This window comes from Homarus americanus, unplaced genomic scaffold (genome assembly GCF_018991925.1).
Source record: "Homarus americanus isolate GMGI-L3 unplaced genomic scaffold, GMGI_Hamer_2.0 scaffold24694, whole genome shotgun sequence".
Taxonomy (NCBI): Eukaryota; Metazoa; Arthropoda; class Malacostraca; order Decapoda; family Nephropidae; genus Homarus; species Homarus americanus.
Genome location: NW_024732780.1, coordinates 9,926,409 through 9,952,002, shown reverse-complemented (window position 1 = coordinate 9,952,002; position 25,594 = coordinate 9,926,409). Strand labels below are relative to the sequence as shown.

Genomic DNA, 25,594 nt, shown 5'->3' with positions numbered 1-25,594 from the left:
TGTGTGTGTGTATGTATGTATGTAAGTATTTATGTAAACAATAACATGAATAATAAACAATAACATCTCAAAACACTACAAGACCCACGTCAAGAGCTGCCACCACCACCACAAGCCTCACCTCGCATCATTCTGCATATCAATGACCACATCAGTCTTGCCCTTCATCTGCTTCACCACACGGATCGGGTCGTCGTAGGGAGCCTGAAGGTAACCGTACTTGTATGTAGGGGTCACCTGCAAGGTCACCTCCCCCTTCACCGGCCGGCCATACGTGTACCTGCGCCACGGGAAAGGTCATGAGAGGTCAGGGGAGGTTAAAGTAGGTCAGGAGAGGTTATATTGGGTTAGGGGAGGTTATATTAGGTCAGGGGAGGTTATATTAGGTCAGGGGAGGTTATATTAGGTCAGGGGAGGTTATATTAGGTCAGGGGAGGTTATATTGGGTCAAGTCGAAGGGTTAAAGGTTAGGTTAGGTTAGGTTAGGTTTAGTGGTACACAAAACACAAATTTTCTTTACATTTGTGCCACTAATTTCCTTCCATTTATTCCATTAAGTAAGGGTTTTGTTTACAGGTTTTCATCAATATACAGTCACTCAAAAAACTATCTATACCAAATTGTGTTGAAGAAATATGACACAACAGACGAAGGATTCTGACAACCCTACCGAGACAACAGGAGTCACAGTGTTCATTCTGAAACTCATCGATCACCCAGGGTACAGATAGTTTTCTTGGGTGAGTGTACAATATAGTCTCTTTAATCTTTGTACATTTGTTTTTATTTTTAAGGGGGAATATTTCACTACACTGATCCTAAATTCTTGTCAAGTACAGGCTAGTATTATCCAACCTAACGTAGCATAACGTAACCTAACCTTGTCAAACATAATCTAACATAATCTAACCCTCTCTAATCTAATCTAACCTAATCTAACCCTGTCTAACATAACCTAATCTAACCCATTCTAACCTAACCCTATCTCACCACCATCTAACCTAACCCTATCCCACCACCCCTAACCTAACCCTATCCCACCACCCCTAACCTAACCCTATCCCACCACCCCTAACCTAACCCTATCCCACCACCCCTAACCTAACCCTATCCCACCACCCCTAACCTAACCCTATCCCACCACCCCTAACCTAACCCTATCCCACCACCCCCTAACCCTAAATTCCAATCCCATCTACCCGTTCTAATCTCCTTCTGCAGCAGGACCTACTTGGCGGCGACGGTGGCGATGAACTCATTCTCCTCAAAGGTAGTGTACTGCGGCAGCGACACCGTCACCTCGAACTTGGGGAGGACATAGTAGGCGACAGTGACATCCCGGGAGGTGGTCTGACCGAGGACGTCGACGGTGATGTTCCAGCGGCCCAACACAGGTTCCTCCGCCAGCTGTAGCTCTCCCGTCCACACGCCCTTGTTGGTGAACACCCGGCGCCACTCCTTTACCCGGTGACCCGCCCCGTCCTGTGGGAAGCGGTGAAGTGTTACGGAGATCGTCTTAGTGGTGGATGGTCAAATGGTCCCCAGTCTTAATAGAGCTCAGTCGTAATGGACCCCAGCCGTAATGAACCCCAGTCATTATGGACCCTAGTCGTAATGAACCCCAGTCATTATGGACCCCAGTCGTAATGAACCCCAGTCATTATGGACCCAGTCGTCATTATGGACCCCAGTCGTAATGAACCCCAGTCATTATGGACCCTAGTCGTAATGAACCCCAATCATTATGGACCCCAGTCGTAATGGACCCCAGTCATTATGGACCCCAGTCGTAATGAACCCCAGTCATTATGGACCCCAGTCGTAATGGACCCCAGTCATTATGGACCCCCAGTCGTTGTGTTACCCTCTCCCCCCTCTGGTTAGGTTGGTGTTTATTAAGAGAACCAAGACATACTCGACATACAGCTGCGTTAGTCCCCTGCCACTCACTGTACTGCTGAGCCCAGTCCAAAAATTAATTAAAATCGAACTGTACACTTTTAAAAACCTTCATTTATAAGTGTTTAAGATTTTTTTACCACGAGACAAAAAATAACTTATCTTACCCTTTACTGATTTTTTATTTATATATATTTTTAAACATCACTATAGGTAATTTAAGTCATGTTGATTAAGGACTTGAATTCAAAAAAACATTCAAGTTACTGATGTTAATTATTGACCCTTGAATTAAAAGTAATCATTAAAAGTTTCTAATGAATATAAAACATTAATGATATCTTATCTACTTACAAATATTCTCTTCCCCCAAAAATATTTCATTAACGTGCATGATAAAAATTCTTCTCCATACACACCCTCACACACATACACACACACACACACACACAAACTCACCGTAATAAATACATCTATGGCGCCTGTGACAGAAGGCCGTAACATAGGGTTCACCACCACCACCCTGAACTTCAACATGTCCCCGGGCTTGTAGATGGACTTGTCCGTCTGTATGAAGACCGAGTAGGACTTGTGGACGTACTCTAGGGCCGTGGTGTTGGAGAAGACGAGGCCGCCGAACCCGCTCACCGTCAGGTTGTAATCCCCAGGACCCAGCTCTCCTATCTGTAGACGAAGGAGCCGAGTGAAATGATGAGGTCTTGGTGTGTGGGTGTGTGTGTGTGTGTGTGTAGTGTGGGGTGTGTGTGTGTGGGTGGTGTGTCTGTGTGGTGTGGGTGTGGTGTCTGTGTGTGGGTGGTGTGGGTGGTGTGTCTGTGTGTGTGTGTGTGTGTGTGTATGGGTGTTTTGTGTGCGTGTGTGTGTGTGTGCAGGGTATATGTCAGCACACCTTGTTAAAACTTGACTATCTGAAGAAAATTACCTTAAATTCAGGAGCTTGTGTGTTGACCTGAATGTTAAAAGGTATTAAACTGACATCTTGAAATCACTTGGGTTAGGTTAGGTTATTGGGTTAGGTTAGGTTATTAGGTTAGGTTAGAAGACTGGATGAAGTTACGTACCTAAAGTTAAAGGCCAAACACTGATGACTTCAAATTGAATCCCTAAAATGAGGACTTTAATTTAAGAGGAACCCGTAAAAAATAACCTGAGGAAGACCTGTACTGACCTGGAAGTTAACGACCTGTGTAGAGTCGGGTTCTAGGTCAGCCAGCTGTCTGTTAAGAATGACCCCGCCGGCGTCCTGCTTACCGCCCACCTCCACATTCATCTTGACGGGCGCCGTGGTCCCGTGCGTCGACACCACCACATGGTAGTCTCTGTTAGGACGCAGCACCCTCGACCCCACCACACTGTATGTCCTGAAACACACCATGTCCGACGGTGTTAGCACATGTCATCATCATATGTCCTACAAAGCACACACAAACATATCTGGACACGTTAATACAAGGTGAACTTTGTCCTATACATAATACAATCAAATATATTTAATACATGATATCCTACAACGAATTAAAGAAAAAAATCTCAATTGAATATGCCTTTCAAGTGCTGTAACTCTCTTGAAATACACCAGTTAAATATCATACAATCAAGAAAATTATGAAACAACACTCAACTGGATGACAACAATGACATAACAAAAATACAGGTCTTGGCTGTGTGAAAAGATCACTACTTGTTCTACATCTGAAACAAGACCCAGGTTCGATCCCCTCCCACGAGCGACTAAAACACGAACTCAAAACAGGTATGAAAGTGCAACCTGTGATACACCCTAGCTTATAGACCGTTGGCCTGTCACACTCTACGACACACACACATAACATAATACAGTACACTATCTGACGCCTAATTGAAGTCTCTATTTTCTAATACAACACAAAAACAAAAATCTCGTTTTCTCTCTTAAATACAAAATTAACTACGGTGACTATACTAAATTGATCACGATGCTATATAATAAAACTCAATCAATTTCTATCAAACCTCTACAATAATTCTTAAATTACCCATAAACTTTACTCTCTTCCAAAGTAAATATATATAAATGCAGTCATTTCAATATACACACGAATAGCCATAAAGTTTTCGGTTAAAGCATCACCATTAAAATAGTCTCACCAACAATTAATTCATCAATCCATCGTCAATCCGCCTGAAATAAAAGAATCAATTCCCCCCGCGGTGTTGGAGTCGCTGGCAGCTATTCAATTAAGTCAATAATTGATTCGTCGTGGGTTACTTCCGTCTCTATTCAATTCTTAACTTTCAATTCTCTCACGGCTGTGGTGGTGGCGATGCTAGTGACTTCCTGTAAAATCATATATACTACTGCTACTATTACTATTACAATTAATAATATTGCTACTACTACTGCAACTAACTACTACTATTATTATTGCTACTACTACTACTACAGTGATACTACTTTTATTATTATTATTATTATTATTCATAATAATAATAATAATAATAATAATAATAATAATAATAACAAATTAACACAACTAGATCACCAATACCCCATAACAACATTAACACAAACATTACACACACGAAAACTCATAAACATTCTGATTGGTAAACTAAGCTGTCATACTGAGAGAAGTGGGAGGTAGCAGAGCGTGAGAGTAACAGCAGACAGCATTGTTCCGTCCGTGTGATGTCATTAACCTCAATATATTTTGTCTCACTAACATGACTGACAGGGAAGTCGGGGGGGGGAGGGAAGGGAAAGCCTGCCAGGTGGTCCGGGTGACGAACTATAAAATGGATTGGAAAGTTGAAGTGGGATAATATTGACTGTTGTTATCGTAAGTGGTAATAATGATAAGAACCAATTGCTGTAACTAGTAATACTAATACTCATAAATAATAATAATAATAATAAGCATTCACCTTCACACACCCATCACAAAAAACCAAAAACAGCACACACACTTTACTCACTTGCCACCATAAGCAGCTGAACTCAACATAACGAAATTAAACAAACCAATGGTAATAAATGCCATAAGAAAACCATACTTCCATCTCTTAAGAATTTATTGTTTTCACCACCATAACGGAAGGTGGGAACGAGTGGCGTGTGTGAAGCCTAATATGTTTGTGGGGAAGCTCCAAGGCGGTTCTTTAGTATGGGTCTTGGTAGAGCTCCAGCTGACGCGGTCGGTTACGTGGAAAGATGATGACTACTCGTGTGGAATGTGGGTCCGTTTACCGTATGATTGAGTGAATAATTGATGGTTCAGTGGAGAGATTTGTGGTTTTGATTAATTGGGAGGTAAACCAAACATAAATTAAGTAAACCCTAGCCTAGCGATTCCCTAAATTTAACCTAACCAAGTGAATCCCTAAACCTAAACGAACCAAACACCCCAGCTTAGCGAATCCCTAAATCTATCCTAATCAAACCCTAACCTAACCAAACTTGACCAAACTCCCGAAGAAAAAAAACATTAACCTAACTCACCTCAACCTAACCAAACCTTTAACATGCCTACCCCATATTATTATAACCTACCTCTGTGTGTGTGTGTGCGTGTGGTTCGGTGTAAAGTGTGTATGTATGGTTAAAAAAAGAATGCCACAGAAATAGTTACATCAAGCCTTCTCAACTGATATCAAATAACTACAAGTAATTCCTATATACAGAGTACATTCTTGATTACTATAGCACCTTACAACACCAGCGCGAGCAATCAACAGCATCTAGCTAATCATAGTGGAAGATTCGCCCACCTTCATTTGTCCACCTCTACCTACAGTATATATTGAGTGTTTTTTCTTATTATGGCATGAGTTTTATTTTATTTTACTTAAATTTTATCCTCTTCGCTACTTGTCAGCTAAATCAGGGATGTCACTTGAATTTACGCTATATCTGTAGTAGTCTCAGTTCCGTCTACCGTCCAAGATAGTAGATCAGACAATGCGTGATGTCACAATAGTATCGTTGTTGGACGGAGGGGTTGATCACCGTTCTCAAGACTAACAAAAACATTACACCGTTATTCAGACATAATTATACTATCTCTGTGGGGATCATTATCACCAACGACATACTTATTCGACAATTGATGGGGTTATCACCACCAACCTGAACGAATGATGATTAACATTGAAACTACCATTATCACCATTCTGCCTTGGTGTGCCTCTAACAAAAAAAACGCAGATAACAGGCAGATGTACTGATAAACAGAGATAGTAACAAGACAAATAAGTGGGTATTTATAGAGATAAGAGGAAATGTCATACTAACGATAACTCAAGATAGAAAGACAAGTACTACTACCTACACTTCGGCCTTTTAAATGTCAACAGAGATCGTGTGGGTGAAGTTGGTACACCACTTTTACCTCTCTCCCCCTACGCACCAAACTCAAAATAAACACTTTTAGACTTAGAGCTTCAAAAGGTCATAACTTGCCATTTTAAACAAAGCCTCGACCTATTCTACCGGATAAATTCTAGCCGAAATTAAAGTCAGACTTGGCAACACATCACAACGGGTGTGAGTTGCCATTTAAGACGCTATTGTAAGAAGAAACAAAGAGACATTATGGCACTTTCTTTCCTATATACGGGTCTCTACTCTATAGTCGTGTCGTAAGGTCGCGGCGTTGGGGAGTGAGTCACCGAGCCGGAAGTCACAGCTAAAAAGGCCACAGCTTGGGACGATGGTATATAATGGCGCCATATTCCACCTAACTTTTTGTTATTTCTTGTTTTCGTATTATACCGCGAATTAACTAGTAAATCTACTATGTGTACATAATAATTACTCGATTTTCAAAAACTGACGTTACGATACCAACCAATAAGGGGCTGTCACAAATCTCCTGTTACAAAGTCAAAATTTATTATAATCTCCTCCAGTTTAGAACTTAATTTAAGTATTAACTTTAATTAAAACTATAAGATTGATTAATACATCAACTGTAAAACTCAGATGAATACAAAAGAAATATTCAAGTCTTTCATAGAATATATTATTATTTACACGGACAAATTTTATGAACGATTACAATAAACTTAATCTACAAAGAGAGATATGGATAGATTGATAGATAGATAGGAATAAAAAGAAAAGGATAGAGGGAGAAAGAATAAAAGGATTTAGACAAAGATGAGGGAGAAGGGAAAAACAAAACAAGAGGGGTAGGGTCGTTTAGTGTGTAGGCTGGGGTGGTAGGCTGGTCGTCCCTGGCTTTACACCCGCGCCCTCAAGGAAATTATCACCTCACAACTTTTAAAGCCAAGTCGTCCCTATGGCTTTATCAGTCCTTTTCTATAATAAACACACCGCTCCGTCATAACGCCCTGCCCCACATCGTCATACCGCCGCGCCACACCACCCTGCTGCCACACTGTCTAACCACATCCTCCTGCCACATCGCTCCACACCACACTACCCCGTCAACCCCGCCCCGACATACAAGCCAACTGTAGACGTATTAAAAAGAAGGAAGGAGGAAGAGAAGGAGATGTATTAAATCATGTTATCTATAATACGAAAAATACTTTATCACCTAGAGCAGGGATTCTCATCAACCTAAGCCAAGCTGCACGAGACATTACATGGGGGTACACTGAGGTCTAACTAAAACACTGCTCCTTAAATCGAGATGTGATTAAGTTCTCACAGCAACCTGCACATCCTTCCACATGCACATCCCTCACACGGAGATATAACAATAGTGTGTCCTACTTGAAATAATGTGTTACTGGTTAATAAATGGAGGTGCAGTAGGTGGGATATGTTAGGTGAATGCATGGTTAAGTTAAAGGTCATTTGCGTGTGGGTGGATTGGTGTGTGTGTGTGCAAGCAGATGTATGTATGAGTTAGCTTGTGCGTGCGTGCGTGTGTGTGTGTGTGTTATTCTAGGATTGTGTGTAAATGCAGGCAGGTAATATGTATGGGTTAGCTTGTGTGTGTGTGTGTGTGTGTGTGGTCGGCTACACCTCTCTTGAAACTCCTGAAGGTGGTAATGACGTCACAGTGCTCTGCTTGTGGGCTGCGTCACCTGCTGGGCCGACTGACTACCCGTGCTGAAACGACCTGTGCATGGAACGACCCGTGTACGATATAAAGACAGAGAGGTAAATAAATAACAGATGATAGACAGAATAAGAAAAATATTCACAAACATAAGATAATAAATAAATAAACATACTAAAAATAGACAGACGGAAAGACAGAGACAGACAGACGCGCACACACAACTAGACAGATTTAGACAGGTGTTGAGTTACAATAGACCTTGACAGAGACATGAAGGACAGAGAGAGAGAGAGAGAGAGAGAGAGAGAGAGAGAGAGAGGAGGTGTCACCTGATGTCTTGCGTGACACATTGGTGGGAAACATGGGTGATGCTGGTTGTCACGCCCACGCACGCCCACAAGGACAAGTTGAAGTGGGAGGAGAGAGAGAGAGAGAGAGAGGAAGTGGTAGGAAATACGAACCAAGAACCACACACACAACCACACAACCACACAACCACACACACTAAAAGCTCCCATTTGTTAAGTTACACAAATAAGGTCAGGACTCAACTTTCACCTGTTCTATCTGGCAGTGACCTCTGACCCAGCCTAGGTCGATAGAGTTGACCTTTAGGAACCTCATCTAAAATATTTGAAAGCCATACATTACAGAGTACCATCGCAGGAGACTGACAGAGAAGACAAGAAAAATAACTAATGCCAAGACGAAGTAGATTCCCATCATAAACAATAAAACTATTGAATAATTAAAAAAAAAAAAAGGAAAAATAGAAGGAATTGTGAATAAATGATAAAATAATTACAAAACAAACCCCCTAGGAAAGGCAATTGAAGTATATCGGTTTTTAAATAAGTAAAACGTTAAGAAAACAAAAAGCAAATAACTTGTCTTACTCTTGCCTGAAGCATCACATGAGAACATTAAATAAATAAAAATAAATTATAACTACAGAGTAACAGCAATAAAGAATTAACTATCATAAATAAATACCACACTTAACAGATCAAAGTTAACCCAATTATATATATTTTTATTTTATTTTAAGTAATCATTAAGGTTGGCTTCAGTAACCTCAATAACTGCAACTAGCATGTAACGAGGCAATTACTACAGCCACCTCATTAAACAACCACACACAAACACGCACGACCATGCATACAATAGATTAATAACAAAGACAAAATAAAAGGCAGGATTATATCTCTCTCTCTCTCTCTCTCTCTCTCTCTCTCTCTCTCTCTCTCTCTCTCTCTCAATTTCTCTTTGCGTTGCTTTTGTCACTTCGAAATTTGGTCACAATTCACTACATCATTTTCTACAATACACAATAACCTTTAAAAATTATAAAACATATTCTCGTGCAAATTATTATCACCCAGTAATTATATATTTAAAATAGGTAAGGTCATTTTAAATCACAGTAAATCACTATAGCAAGTTTACCCTCTTCATCCCTCCCAGGCTTCCATTTAGTTCTGCTTGGGTTTACATTTTGACGGGTCGCTTACTGTCCATAATTTGCATTTCGGATCAGGTATATTAATTTAATCTTGATACTGAAATAATACTGAGCTTTTTATTGATTCAGGATTATCATGGAAATAAGAACAATGCAAAAGAAATAATAATAGTTATAATATATTAATGACATTACGGTTTTATTTTTCACTCACAATGCAACTACTAATAATAATAGTAATAACGGTAATGATAACAAATAATAATAATAACAGCAATAACACTCCCTTACTAATACCCCCATAAGACGCATAATATATTAATTCCTGAAACAAGGACAAAGAGATGAACGAAGCAAATCCTGTCACATCCGGAGCACTGCATCCCCACCACCACCACCACCTGCTGTTACCTCCTCTCTCACGCTGTCTCCCACACACACTATACTATACACTATACTATACAGCTTACATATACTACACTACACACACAATACATACACTACACCATCACACACACATATTACAACTACACTACTACTTAAGTCTGGATTACGTGAAGATTAGACACCCAAAAGCTACCTGGGAGTTAGGTTAGGTTAGGTTAGATTAGGTTAGTCTAAGTTGGGGTGAATGTAATGTAATGTAATGCCTTGTAATTTAACATATCTGAACCTTTGGTGAACCCCAGAATGAATACATCAGTTCGAAACAGTTCAAATGACAATGAAACCTCGAAGCTGTTTTCATATCAGTTCGAAACAGTTCCAGAGACGCAGATATATGGATCGACACATATGGACAGACAGAGAGACAGGCAGCCACAACAGACAGACAGACAGACACAAGGGAAGGGACGTGGAGACAATGCAGGGAGGAGGCTGGACCATGACACACCACCTAACACTTCCTCCCACGCCCACGCCCTTCCCTCCCACGCTCACGCCCTTCCCTCCCACGCTCACGCCCTTCCCTCCCACGCCCACTTTTCCCTACGACCTCACACACCCACACTCTTGCGTCCCACACCCACCACCCTTCCCTCCCACACCCACCCTTCCCTCCCACCCACCACCCCTTCCCTCCCACACCCACCACCCTTCCCTCCCACCCACCACCCTTCCCCTCCCACACCCACCCTTCCCTCCACCCACCCTTCCCCCACACTCTCCACCCTTCCTCCCACCCACCACCCTTCCCTCCCACCCCACCTCCCACACCCACCACACCCTTCCCTCCCACACCCACCACCCTTCCCTCCCACCACCCCCTCCCACCTCTCCACCCTTCCCCCCACTTCCCTCCCACACCCACCACCCTTCCCTCCCACACCCCTCCCACATCCTCCCTTCTCCCTCGTCAAACAGAACCTTACAATTGAACTACAATAAGGAAATAACTTGTTGATGTATTTGAAGTAAGTAAACATGGACAAACAGACACTAGTCAACCCATTGTTTACCAGGATGAGATGTATCAAACAAAACATGTAAATGGAGCAAGAAACAAGATCACTAGATGTTGTCACCACTAGACTAAGGTTAGGATATAAGAACTTTATGTCAGTATATTGTTTTTTTTGTATTTAATCCTTCTTTAAAAAATCCTACTTCGGCCACATCCTGTCTGGGATTGTAAATTTACTGAGAAAATGTACAGAAAAGGAGTTATTAACTTAATAGTTATTATTAATTAACTTATTTTAAAGTGTATATTTAAGAGCATATTTTCTCAAGTGTTTACTACATGTTTTCGTGCATGTTTAACAATTTTTAAGTGCATAATTATCCTAAGCCTAAATTAATCACTTAAATCCACTTATGTAACAAAAACAAACTTTTAGTCATAATATTTGTTGACCTTATTACTTTTATCTTCTAAGTATAGTTTTAAGTGAAGGTTTATCTAGATACGTATACTTTTGTTGTTTTATTTATTTCATACTACTTTTGTTTTATACCTAAGTCAGCCTAATAGTTATATATAGTTTTATATTATCAGTTACGAGAGACATTTTACCTTACGATTATGAACTGTGAATATGGACCCTGACTATGAAGGTGGTTGTATCTACGAGAGAGGGAGGAGTGGTTAAAAAAAAGGGGAGAAGGAGGTGGGTTTAGAGAAAGGGGTGTGCTGGTTTAAAAGGTGGGTCGTGATGGTAAAAGAAATGTAGTTTTTAGAGGTGGGTCATGGTAAAGAGGTTATAGTTTTAAGGTGGGTCGTTGTTTCAGGTCGTAGTTTTAAAGGGTTGGGGTCGTGGTGAAAGGTAGGGAGTCGTAGAGGTGGGTGGGGTCAACAGGTGGTCACTATAGTAAGATGGGAACGAGGTGGTCAGCTGTAGGACTTTCACTTCTTAATTTCGCCATCTAATAAAAATCCATAAACAGTTTTAAAGTTTATGTAAATATTACTTTTAGATTTACAAAGAGCTGTGGGGAAAATAACTAAAAACCGCGAAATAAAACCGAACAGATAATTTCTCAGACTCGAAAAAGAAAAACAAAAACACGAAAGGCCATGTGACGTCACGACACCCATGATGCAACAGCACCCACGCAACACCTAACCCAGAGACCAGACAGCAAGAAGGAAAAAAAAAAAGATATATCCACCAATATCTTCGTAAATCAATAAGTAATAACATAAATAGCTAAATCAACATATAAATAAAAGGCGAAAAAATACATAAAATATACAAGAAAATACATTACGGTGTATATAATTGGTCGAGTTAACGTTTACACTTATAATTCATGGTTGCCGAGTGGGTGGGCACAGCAGTTGCACAAGCACAGGGCCATTGGCAACCCTGGCCTAGGTGGGTAGGTGCATGACTGGTGATTGTACGTGCATGGTTGATTGCATAATAGGTGGACGAATGTTAATGTTAAAGTATAAGGAGAACTCTGTCACTGTTTCATTTAGCTTATAGATACGAAGAAACAAATTCCCAAGTACACGTAAACGATAATTTCTATTCCTTACACGAGTTCGACACAGTTCTTGGCTGCATCTTGAGCGGGGTTTTTTTAAATGCGTTATTGTACCTTCAAATACGTATAAGAACCTTTGAAAATCATAATTAATTTCACTTTATTAGAGAAGGTTCTGGGGGTGAAGTATGTTTTTTTTCTCTGGGTTAATCATACAGAATCTCTTTATCCAACCTCAGAAATATGAAACTCCCTACCTATCCTAAAATTACTTAAAAGATAATTCTAAAACCTTAAGTCCTATCCTAAAATAATAATAATAAAAATAATAATCCCTTCACTACGGGACGCTACTTTTAATATTTAATTTGACGAACGCCAGACGATTTTATTCAGCGCACAGATACCGCCATACACGATGAGTTAAGCGAGCCTAGCTAGAACTGTAGAACTGACAGGATTCAGGTTATGGGCTGCCTGAGGGATGGTGAGCGTGTCCGGGGGGGGAGGGAGGGTCTGATGAACTGCGACATCTAACTAGCTAAATAGTGAGACAACAATCGCTTTCTCCACAGTTACGAAGATCATGAGGAATTTCAAATGGAAAAAGAACAGAAATAAAAAAGAAAGTGAGTTAAGCTGGTTAAAATTAGATTAGGATTTCGTTAGGTTAGGTTAATTTTTAGAAGACCTGGAACTATGAGATTTAAAAACACAATTAGGGCTGTTTAAATTAGTTAAGGTTTGAATGTGATTACCTTGGGTTAGAACCGAATTAACCTTGACGAAGAATAAACTTGAGTTAAGATTGAATTACACTCGGTTTAACTGTCACAATATTATCAGGACAATGAAAATGCCCCAATGACTCCAGTGTTCTGAAGGTTGAAGACGCATTATTACACAAATAGTCCAAGTATGAGTAGAGAAAAATCTTACCGTACTATCATCCAGCCCGGAGAACCACAACAGGAAGCGACTGAGAAAGATCTTACATGTACTACATGTACTATCATCCAACCCGGAGAACCACAACAGGGAGCGACTGAGAAAGAACTTACGTGTACTATCATCCAGCCCGGAGAACCACAACAGGGAACGACTGAGAAAGATCTTACGTGTACGATCATCCAACCCGGAGAACCACAACAGGAAGCAACTGAGAAAGATCTTACGTGTACTATCATCCAGCCCAGAGAACAATAGGGAGCGACTGAGAAAGATCTTAGTACTATCATCAGCCCAGAGAAACCGACAGGGAGCGACTCTTACATGATCCAGCCCGGAGAACTACAACAGGAGCGACTGAGAAAGATCTTACATGTACTATCATCCAGCCCAGAGAACCACAACAGGGAGCGACTGAGAAAGATCTACATGTACTATCATCCAGCCCGGAGAACCACAACAGGGAGCGACTGAGAAAGATCTTACGTGTACTATCATCCAGCCCGGAGAACCACAACAGGGAGCGACTGAGAAAGATCTTACGTGTACTATCATCCAGCCCAGAGAACCACAACAGGGAGCGACTGAGAAAGATCTTACGTGTACTATCATCCAGCCCGGAGAACCACAACAGGAAGCGACTGAGAAAGATCTTACGTGTACTATCATCCAGCCCGGAGAACCACAACAGGGAGCGACTGAGAAAGATCTTACGTGTACTATCATCCAGCCCAGAGAACCACAACAGGGAGCGACTGAGAAAGATCTTACGTGTACTATCATCCAGCCCGGAGAACCACAACAGGAAGCGACTGAGAAAGATCTTACGTGTACTATCATCCAGCCAGGAGAACCATTACACTACAGGAAGCGACTGACAACAAAGAGAAACTTAATTCCCGTCTGAGTACATCCTAGCCCAGGGGTGGTGGGAGGGGGAGGATGACTTGGTTAATAATGCTCTCACGATATATGCAAAACCCAGATGACTTTCTTCTCGTTAATTGATTTTTTCAGGGAATAATAATAATAATAATAATAATAATAATCCAGTCGAGTTGAACGTCATCAGTTGTATAAATGATAGGTGCCAGCTATTGAAACCTCTATTTAAACGGATTATTTAGAGAGAATCCGTTATATCGAGGGTCTGTTGGATGTGAAACCCTATTTAACGGATTACATGGAGAGAGAAGTTCGTTATATAAAGGTTTCACTCTTAGGTTTAAAAGAGCAGACTTTATAGTTGATGAAGCGCTGTAATACACTATATAATATCACATTACGATAATCAATTGAGGTGATGTACCTTCATATCTGTTGACGTATTCCCATTGATAATTTTTCCCGTATCTAAGAAATATAAAATACTCCCAACTGCCTTCTTTTTAAAGTAGATTACGTTAAAGTGAATTCTTAGAAGTTTCTACGTCAATGGGTTTCCGTTACTGACGATGTGGAAACGTTTCATTAAAACTACGATACAGTGACGAATTTTCAAAAGGTTCCTACGTTAAATCTTTCCTATAGCGAGACGTAAAAATACCTTCAACTGTCTTTCTGAAATTACAACATAGATGAATCCTAAGAAGTTAACATTCAAATTTTCCTCGTGACGTACTAGGTGTGTAATAACCACATGGAAAGGACTTAATTCATTTATTAGACAAAGGTGGATTTACTTGCCACTACAAAAATTACTGATGACCGTAAGTTCGTATGTTAAAACTTTTAACGTATTTTCTCAAACTTTTTATTGTATTAAGGAGTAGAAGTAGATACTAGATATTGTTAAGTGTTCAGGAGATTTTGTCCATACCCGTCAGTCTCTCTCTCTCTCTCTCTCTCTCTCTCTCACTTCAAAGAGGAGTGTTCTATCAGCGGGTAAAAAAAAATTGCTGACATAATACATCTTAATTGTCGTACACTTTTATAACACGCCAACGGTGTTCCGGATGTATTAATTGCTGGTGAAAAACACAACCTGGTAACTGAACAACAATGATGCCACACCTACAGGAAAAACATACGAGCTGATACAAAAACAGACGCAGTAATTCTATGATGGTGTTACTATTAGTTTTTTGGGTATTTAAATGCCAGGGCCGGTATACACAAAACTTTTAAGTGCTAGCAAACAGTTGTTAAGGTTGACATTTTCCTGTTAAGCACTAATAGTACAAACACATAATAAAAAAAAATAGTACACACACAAAACTTTTAAGGGCCTTAATAATACTGCGACGTTAAAAGACCTCGGCAGCACTTTTAAATTAGGTTAGGTTACCTGACCTAACAGGCCACGTCCTAACTTCCTAACCTAACTAAAAAAAAAGGTGATTTGCCCCAAAGATAAATGTCAGAATCCTCTAAAACAGCAAGAAAACTAGCGGAAAAATATATTTGTCATGTGAAAAAAGGTGATGGATGGTTAACGAAACGAGAGCGACGCCGAGTGTCACTATAACATCGAATTGGGACTTGGAAAAATTCGTGATTTTTACAAGTAATGAATCGCGAATATTGCGTTTATTTTTTTAATGCGTAACTTAATTCAAGTATTTTCTTTCGTTACTTGACGAGCTCTACTAAATGGTGTAAAAAAAAGGGGGGGGGGAGGGGAAGGTAATGGGTTGACAACGAAAAATCACTCCCTCTTTTTGTCTTTATTATTCAGGAAAGCCTTCAAGCGGCCATTCAATATTAACTTTTTTCTCTTCAATGACATCCACCAATAATAAAGTTCAGTTGGGCTTCCTTTTCTTTCGTGGGGTTGAGACTTCCATTTCCTCAATAACGCGTTATTTACAAACAGCACGGCAAGGAAGCTCCACCGATCACTTAGTTAATAAATCCTCCCTCAAACGGCATAGATTAGATTTTTTTCATGATCAAAATGTAAATATTGAAATTAATCTTCATACTTTTATTGAAGTTATTCAGCCCTAAGACCATTTATATGATAACTCCTGCTATCTTTCGCGTTGTTTAGAGGTACTTAAACAATTATTTGTGCGGTAAAAGTTTGTTAGTTAAGCGTTATGAATAACTTTTTAATTTTACTGCTAGCTAACAGTATTATTATGTCATTAACATATAAGTTGTGTGTATACGGGCCCAGGTTACGGTAATAATTTAACCCTAACTGTCAGATTACAGTAATACTAAACGATACAATAATATTCAAGTGCTGTAATAATGTATGTGTTATATAGTGGTTTTATTATGTAACAAATACTGTATACATTTGTGATGCAACAATATACTAATACAATAATGGCATTACTTCACAAACACAATAACAGCTGCAACAAGTAATACGCCTGACACACCAGTAGAGGAACCGAGGCATCAAAGTGTCTCGGATAATCTGTTTAAAGTTTGTCACAATGGATACAGTTCTCGCCTCCTGTCTTAAGGTTAGCTGGTTCGATCAGGAGCACTTTACAGTTGAGTAGGTGAAGGCGGCCGAGTGCAGTGCCAGCTACGTTACCTCCTTGTGATATCATTGGCTGCATCACGCCATTGAACCTTAACTAGTCCCTCACACAGGACAAACTTCCATCACTCGGGCAGGCCTTGAGATGTCCTGAGGCAGCCATAAGTCTAGACTGGACTCTACTAGTGTCCTAAACTTGTAGATTTTAACACATAAATTAAGGGATAATTTCTTTGTTTCAAGCTCCGTTTATCAGATTGTTGGAAATAATCTGCAAATTTAGCCATATGACAATGAATAAGGTCAGTGTTTTAAAAGTCACATGACATTCATATAACGTTAGTAATTTGTTCAGTTAAATTATCATACTCAAGGGGCTGTCCTCGTATTCACGTGATTAAGTCATCGTACATTACAATAAGACTACCATATTAGCATCGTTAATTATGTCTCCTAACTAATATTAAGTTAACGTATACTGTATATAGATCAAGTAAAACGTCACTACAAGATTGATATAATTTTTTAGAACGGTTTTTTAGTTTAAAAGTCAACTAGTGAGATCATCGTCCGTCACACTTGAGCTACGCGGAACACCTTCAACCGAGCCTTTGAGACGCTGACCCCTGGTTGTGATATTAACCGAGATAAATAGTGTAGTTTATTCTCCAGCTTTCTCTCATAAATATAGCCGAACCAATTCTCAAATATAATATTTACGACTCAATTATGAAGTTTAAAGACAATAGATAAAATATACCGCAAACAGAGAGAAGCTCGGGAAGCAGCCATCCCCCCTGGACTCCCCGCCCACCGGTTCCATGACAAAACCCCAACGGGGTTGTCATTTATCAACACTAATCTAATCTAATCTAATCTAATCTAGCCTAACCTAACCTAACCTAAACGTAAAAGTGTTTTATTTTATATTTGATATACGAGACTGGGGTTTTGTCCGTTGGGGTTTTATCCGGTCACCCCGCCCACCTGGTACGATGTCCTCCGTAAACTTCCTGACCTCTCGTACGTCTATGGGAAAGGGTCGCGGAAAGGGGACGTGATTGCTGCCCGTATCATCATTGGGTATGACTTTGCTTGGGAGATTGGTATCCCCGCATCCCCTGAGCAACGCTCTTGTGCATTATGTAGAAGACCCGACAGCCGCACCCTTATCCACTACCTCCTAAGATGTCCCCACACACAACGCTTCCGTGACGCCTGCTGGACCACCACTCCACGACCCCCTGACGGAGACACGATGATCCTCCCCATACTGGCCAGATATTATGTATATAATATTGATGAGGTGTTAAAGGAATATCCTTCCTTCCTTAGGCTTTAGTAAGCCCCTTTATAATATGTATACTGTATATACTTGTCACACTTGCCAGATACTTCTGGTGTCATTGTACAGGGGTACCAAGTGACAGCACTAGGATCCCGCTTCCTCTATCAAGGAATAAACAATTGAAATTGAATTGATAAAATATATTCTCTTGTATTCCAATAAACATCAATTCTTTTCCTTCAATGAGCCAGGGTTGACAGGGGAGGTGGTATGGGTTTACTCCACCCCCTAGACAGGATGCTGGTCCCATGTGATCGTGTACTCAATTACTGTACAAGGTCTGCTGTACTGTACTGGCAGGAGGGAGCCCAAACCTCCACTCCGGTCGCGAACCCACCCTATAAATAAGACTACCCCACACACTCGTCATTACATACTCATGCACCTGTGAGTCAGAAACGAAGGTGTTTACGTACGTACTCTAAAGGTCACGACACTGGACAACAACCATAAAAAAAAATAAGACATTAATTCTTCCTAATATTACACATCCTAACAAAACCCACACGACCACGACTTGGCTCCCTACAACATCAATACAAGATATGATAAAGTTATTCATCCGTTATTCATCTTAGTCTACCAGGGCATTAATAGCACTAGGCTAGAGGACCTGTGAGTTTATCCCCGACACTTTCACTACAACTGACTTAGACGGTCGGAGTCTCGGACCCTCCAGGGGGGGGGGGTGTCCGTTTTCTGTGTGGGAGTTTCATATATAAAATAATAATACTAATAAGATTCCACTGCACGCTAGCTTAGGATATATGAAAATTTGAGAGATATATTTCAAATTTAAAGTCACTAAAAAGAGAAATAAGACCAGTTACAAAGAAGGTTTCACTGTGTAAGATAGAGATAATTTACCATTGTGTGTATCGTTTTCTTATTTTCTCGACAGCCGCGGGGGTGTGGAAAGACCGTCTCTATCCTTCCCCCGGGCAACCAATCGTAAAAACCTGACCACGTGACCCATATTCTCCCCGACACCTTCCTTCCTGTCTCACAATAAAGATGGTCGCAGAGAAACCAACTAAAAATCTGGAGAAAGTTCATTTAAACCATGTTTGTTATATTGTACCAGTGGGAGACGAACACCAGAGTTTAGAGCCGCTCACAAGGTGTCACAAAACACAGGCGTGTGAGGTGAATGTCCATAATTACTGAACTGGAAGGGTGCGGAATATCCTGGTGTGGATCTGAGACTTTCTTCATGAACGGAAGTCGTGATTAAACGGCATATCATCATGTGTACCCGCGACAAGTTGGGTACCGCAGGGCAATATGTTGGGACCCTCTTATTTCTTTACTTTATATTGTGATATGTTAGAAGCTATACACTCCACTATACAAATTATGCGGATGATGCCAAATTATTCAGGGATATTAAGAACCAAACAATGTGAAGAGTTGCAAGATTTGTCGACTTCAGGAATGGTCAGAGGAATAGCTGATAAGATTCAATGCCACGATATACAAAAGGACGCACTTAGGTCGTACCAACAGTTGACAACGAACTGAAGTTCTCGGATCATTGTAAAAAGAAGATAAATCAAGCAAATGAACGAAGGACGTAAAGTTCTTCAAAAATAAGGTGCTTCCCCATCTGATGTACTGTCACCCCGTCTGGTCCTCGAGATATGCTAGGGACTGTCAATTGGTTGAAAATGTCCAAAGGAGGGCCACCAGACTGATGCCTGCACTATGGCATCTCAGGTACCCAGAGGTGTCTCGCTTATACTATAGGCAGGAAGGAGGTGACTTAATAGAAATTTATAGGCACCTCTGAGTTCAAAAAATTATCAGTTATTTTTGTTTTATTAATGTCCAGTTCAGTTTAAACATTATTCTATCGCTGACACATGAATAACGGGTTCCTTCTTTTCACAGATCAATCGCACTTTCAGCTGACATAATAAAAACTGGAAACATGATTATTTTTCTTGTAAAGTTATTGAAAATTGAATTGTTATTCCCAGGGCAAATTAGCTTTAATGTAAAAAGTGAACTTCGTGTGAGCAACAATCCGCATATAACTTTTCAGTGATTCACAAATGCAACAAATAATCCTTTCTTAAGAATACATTGTACTTAATCATGAACGTAGACCCTATATTGTTTATACATTCAGTGTTGGAGCTGTAATGGTCGTTACATGGGTAGTACAGTATATACCTGACGTTTATTAAAAGCATCTTGTATTACTCGTATAATGAATAGGTCAACACTATACCTCTTCACGCACCGTCTATATCATCATTTATATAATGATGACTGATACAATGCAGAGAATCTAGAGACTTTCTGGTTCAATACTGTATATAGATATTTGTAGTAACACGAGGGAACCCACTTGAAATAATTTGTCCCGGGCCCATGGTGATGATTCTTCTCTAGGTGTGAATCCATAAAAACACTTGAGACGCTAATACTCTATATTTCCACCCTGTTACCTACATCAGTATGGATCATGATGCTCAGCGTCTATGATGTGTCTTGTGTTAAATATTCATCCTTACAAAAAACAATCTCGTAACTGTAAACTTACTTTAATAGATAAATATCTCTCATAAAAACAGATTAACTTACAACAGGTTTATGTGGGAATCTGTTGATGATGTGTATATGTATATCAGTACATATGGATTATTATTTCCGTGCCTCAATAACTATGGTCTTTAAGCACGTACTCCGCGTCAACAACACCCATATACGGAAACACGTCTTACCTCCTTCCCTCACCTCGGGCAGGGCAGGAACAGCGAGGCAGACCACCACCAGTCACCCTGCAGCAGCCATAGGAGAAATTATGACACCTGCAGCAGCCATAGGAGGAATTATGACACCTGCAGCAGCCATAGGAGAAATTATGACACCTGCAGCACCCGCGAGAATATAGATTTTTCTCAACGTAATAACCCCACAAGGAGGATGGAAAGGTGATGGTCGTGTCTCAAGATATAAATGCCTGAAGGAAGCTCACTACTCGGTATTACTTAAGACCAAAAAACACAGGAGAGGGTGTGGGGTCAGGGAGGGTGTGGGGTCAGGGAGGGTGTGGGGCCAGGGAGGGTGTGTCAGGGGTAGTGGCACACCTGAGGGATGATAAACCTGTTGTGTGGTGGTCCTGTGCCCGCTCCTTACTGGCACGACCTTGGTCACCCCCCCCCCCTCCCTCCCCTTCACGCCCACGCCCTTCCACAGCTCAACACAACCTAGGGTGCTCTTCTCTAATGTCCCACGCCCGAGATATTGTAATGTTCTCATACAGCGAATGATGAGAGGGGGTACCGGGTTATTTTAATGTTCAATATATTAGTTAGATGATTGAAACAGGTAGTATGTACAGGTAATAAAGCCTCTTCAGTGTATGGATGCGCCACACCCTAGACCTTGTTGTTGCTGGCGTATAGTGATGTAAGCGCCACCCCTGTCCGCCATATTTAAACCAGTGTCCATAATAGACGAGTTGACGGTACTGGGTAAAACACGAAATACACTCTGGCACGTCCGTAGAGTGGTGCAGTATGTATAATTTGTAATAAAAGTTTAAAGACCTGCTATAATAGTCGAGGTAAATTTATTTATCTAGAAACAGGGCCGCCTTTTCCAATGAGGTCACTACCTTCAAACTCATCGCTGAAGTCGGAGGTAGTAGAAAGGATGGCCCCTTCAAACCCCAAATGCCACGTTCAGTCAAGTCGTATGGGTGTTTTTTATGGTCTAAGTCTTGGACATTTCGTAAGTGAAGACATGTACCGTGAAGAACAGCTTCAAACATAGGTTAGATGGGTAGATGAGCAATAGGGGTTGGGTGTCAAATGGGACTGCCCAGTATGGACCAATAGGCCAGCTGCAGTTTCCTCCATTTTTATGTTCTTTTGGACATAAAAAATCCCCTGTTCACACCAGCTCAACTGTCATGTATTCTTACCGGGTAGACTTTCTCTCTTTATTTTCCAGGGCATTTACAGAGTATATCAGTACTAGATGGAGATACCAGTCAATTTAGAAGTAATGACATTATCTGGACTTTGTTTTAAGAATACCTAATGCTGGGTGAACATGACAACATAGTGCTGTTATTGTTTTGGTGATTCACTAATGAACCATTGGGATATATCATCATTTGTATTAATTAATGGGTCAAATTTTACTTTAACTTCCATAAGTATTTGGATGTTTATATTCGAGAAAGGCTATAATGGGTAAATTTAAGTTTTGGTCATCACTGTACTGTACTTAGACATGCAGACTGTGTTTTTTCTCTGATGGTTTGCGATGTGTTATGGACGACTTAGACCTTCATTTATATCGGAAATAACTAGTTTTGAGTTACTACCTTACCGATGTATGTTAAGCTAACCTCATAACTCATCATAACCTAACCTAACCTAACATATGATCTGTATTTTGTTATGCGATCGAAAAATGTTTTGCGACAGAAATCCTGTAGAGAAAATGTGTCTTATTTTTTAAAGCACTTAATCCTATAGTTAGAATCTTAAGGTTCCCCAGATGACCAAAACCAAAATAATACCAATATTACTTGGAATGTTTATACTGTGAAATTTGTTGTAGGGGCAGCTAATACCCATTGAATTAGTTAAGGTGCTTAGTAATATTTATATATTCAAAATAGTATTACTGTGCTGGGAAGCTCGCTCCAGTCAGTAACGTCACAACCAATCACAAAGCTTTTCACAGTCATGTGACTTTTTAGAAACTTTAACCCTTATTTTTTACACTTTTTGTCCCAATTCACTTAAAAATATCATTACCATAGTGAATTTAATCGTTTTCTTTACCCAATGACCTGCCACCTTACGAAAAAATTCCGACCGTCAACTCGTTCATTCCGTCAAGTATTTTGTTCCCGTTCTGATAAATCCATCTCATTTGATTCACCATACTGTTACGGCAACTATAACTGTATTAAGGAGGATAAATATAATATAAACTTACAGGAAAAAAGTTACAGACACATTAACATATTGCAGTAAAATTAAATGTCAAGGAAGTGTAGTTAGGTTGCGGACTTTTTCAACCAAGTGACAGTATATATATAACTACAGGTACATTTACGATGCTGTTATAGTATATTAGGCAATTATTGATGAAACTTGGATGGGTCACACACACACACTAACACTACGGCTGTGAAACTTTCTCCACACATATATAGAGGAACGTTCATAAATTTTCTAACCTACTTTAAACCATAACCTCAAAAACCAATACAGATTTAACACGCTGGTTTAATCACACTTGACAAACCACACATAAGGTTTAATTTATTGTCTTAGTAACTTTTCACATGTTGATCGGTGTTCTGTATATAATAATTTTGAGGTTTAAGTTTTACGAGGGTTTAAGTCATCGTAGTCAAGGGTTTAAGTCATCGTAGTCAAGGGTTTAAGTCATCGTAGTCAAGGGTTTAAGTCATCATAGTCAAAGGGTTTAAGTCATCGTAGTCAAGGGTTTAAGGAGTTTAAGTCATCGTGAGTCAAGGGGTTTAAGTCATCGTAGTCGGGGTTTAAGTCATCGTAGTCAAGGGTTTAAGTCATCGTAGTCAAGGGTTTAAGTCATCGTAGTCAAGGGTTTAAGTCATCATAGTCAAAGGGTTTAAGTCATCGTAGTCAAGGGTTTAAGTCATCGTAGTCAAGGGGTTATGTCATCATAGTCAAGGGTTTAAGTCATCGTAGTCAAGGGTTAAGTCATCGTAGTCAAGGGTTTAAGTCATTGTAGTCAAGGGGTTTAAGTCATCGTAGTCAAGGCATTAACCACAACCTTGAAAGCAAATATTAATAAGGCTTTCTCAAACACCAACAGCACTCTACAACTCCAATCTACAACCTACAACCACAAATTAAAACACCATTATCAATAAACCAACCATAACCCTTAAAATTACTGTAGTACAACCCGTATCCCTATAATTAAAAAAAAATAATAAATTACAACCAGAACAATTACAACATTTTTAAATCACAGAAATAACCTCAATGATTCACAACCGAGACGATCAATAACCCTGCATAAAATAACAACCAGACAGTCAGTTGAATCTGGTAATTTCTTCAGCAGCTATTGATTCAGTACATAACCCTTCCACAGTCCACACAACTACAACCATCCACCATAAACCACAATACTTACAACCACAACCAACAGCAGAGAATATCCAGGTTACTCACCCTTGAGCTGCGGCACCGCCCACAAGCGCGCCCACAGTGAGCACCGTCACTGTCGCCCACGCCCACATCCTGACTATCTGGTGGGGGAGAGAAAGGGAGAATTTGGTGAGAATCTCGTAGGCATCATCCGGGTCTTAGCCAACGAGACAGAAATAAGTGATTAAAACAGCATCAATCAATTTAATAAATAAAATATATACTTGTTTAAATAATTTAGCCCTGGGAAGGAATGTTATGATGGTTTGTAAGAGCGCATGTTAACATTGTATTTTAGTGTTATCAAGCCCCCCATTATTTGAAGTAAAACATCGTAACTTTAATGTGTTGAAGGCAGGAGCTACACCTGACATCAACAATTACAAGATCTGCCGTTATCATCTCTAGGTCGCTCTCTGCCATTATATAATTATGTTTAGTGTATTAACAATGATAGTTCCTGCCTTCAACACATTAAAGTTACGATGTTTTACTTCAAATAATGGGCTTGATAACACTAAAATACAATGTTAACATGCGCTCTTACAAACCATCATAACATTCCTTCCCAGGGCTAAATTATATTAAACAAGTATATATTTTATTTATTAAATTGATTGATGCAGTTTTAATCACTTATTACTGTTACTACGCTTCAACAATTACTCGCACGTATTCTTTTGCAGCTTATACTAAACACGTATTTACAGTTTACAATAACAAGATTAACAATTCAATCAAGAACAGGTTATAAATCTTCCATATCAAGAGTTAATCCACAGGGTATCATTATTTCGTGATGGTGAAATGTCAAGTTTGGCCATGAGACTTTCTTATCCACAGTGTACTAGGAGTTTCAATCTGGGTCAGTTACTCACTTGTACTCCGAGGACACAGTCACGTATAACCTCCTCTAGTGCATCAAATAATAACATTAAACAATATCAGGGAAAATCAATTCAGTTTTACCAATTACGACTCGTTAATGGCGGTCTATTACGTATTCTGCCTAACGTAAATATACAGTATACTCTTCACTAACACACAAAACGACTCGCTATTCTACTATAATCTAGTACAATATTTCTAATTGATTAATAGTTTTACCTGATGATCCGCCCCCAGCTTATTCCACCTGGAGACTAATTACCCTAATGCTAACTGGGGGAGGGGTTAGGTGAGGTTAAGTTAGGATGAATTGAGATTAGGTTTAGTTAGATTAGTTAAGGTGAGGTTAGGTTAAATGAGTTGAGGTTAGCTTAAGTGAGGTGAGGTGGTTAAATTACCGATGGTGTGGTTAAGCTTCAGATAAAATAAGCTTCGAGTCGAATCTACAGGTTAACCGATTCATTTACCGAT

The 25,594-nt window shown here is 39.9% G+C and overlaps 1 protein-coding gene across 1 annotated transcript in view; it reads right to left on the bottom strand.

Moving 5' to 3' along the window:
• The window catches only part of LOC121869097 (CD109 antigen-like), a 61,035-nt gene that overhangs the window by 22,919 nt on the left and 12,522 nt on the right, over positions 1–25,594 (bottom strand). Inside the window, 5 exon segments of the mRNA XM_042370256.1 lie at positions 122–280; positions 1,232–1,482; positions 2,359–2,583; positions 3,086–3,278; positions 24,260–24,336. Of these exon segments, the coding sequence (XP_042226190.1) occupies positions 122–280; positions 1,232–1,482; positions 2,359–2,583; positions 3,086–3,278; positions 24,260–24,327 (896 nt within the window). The 5' untranslated portion in view covers positions 24,328–24,336.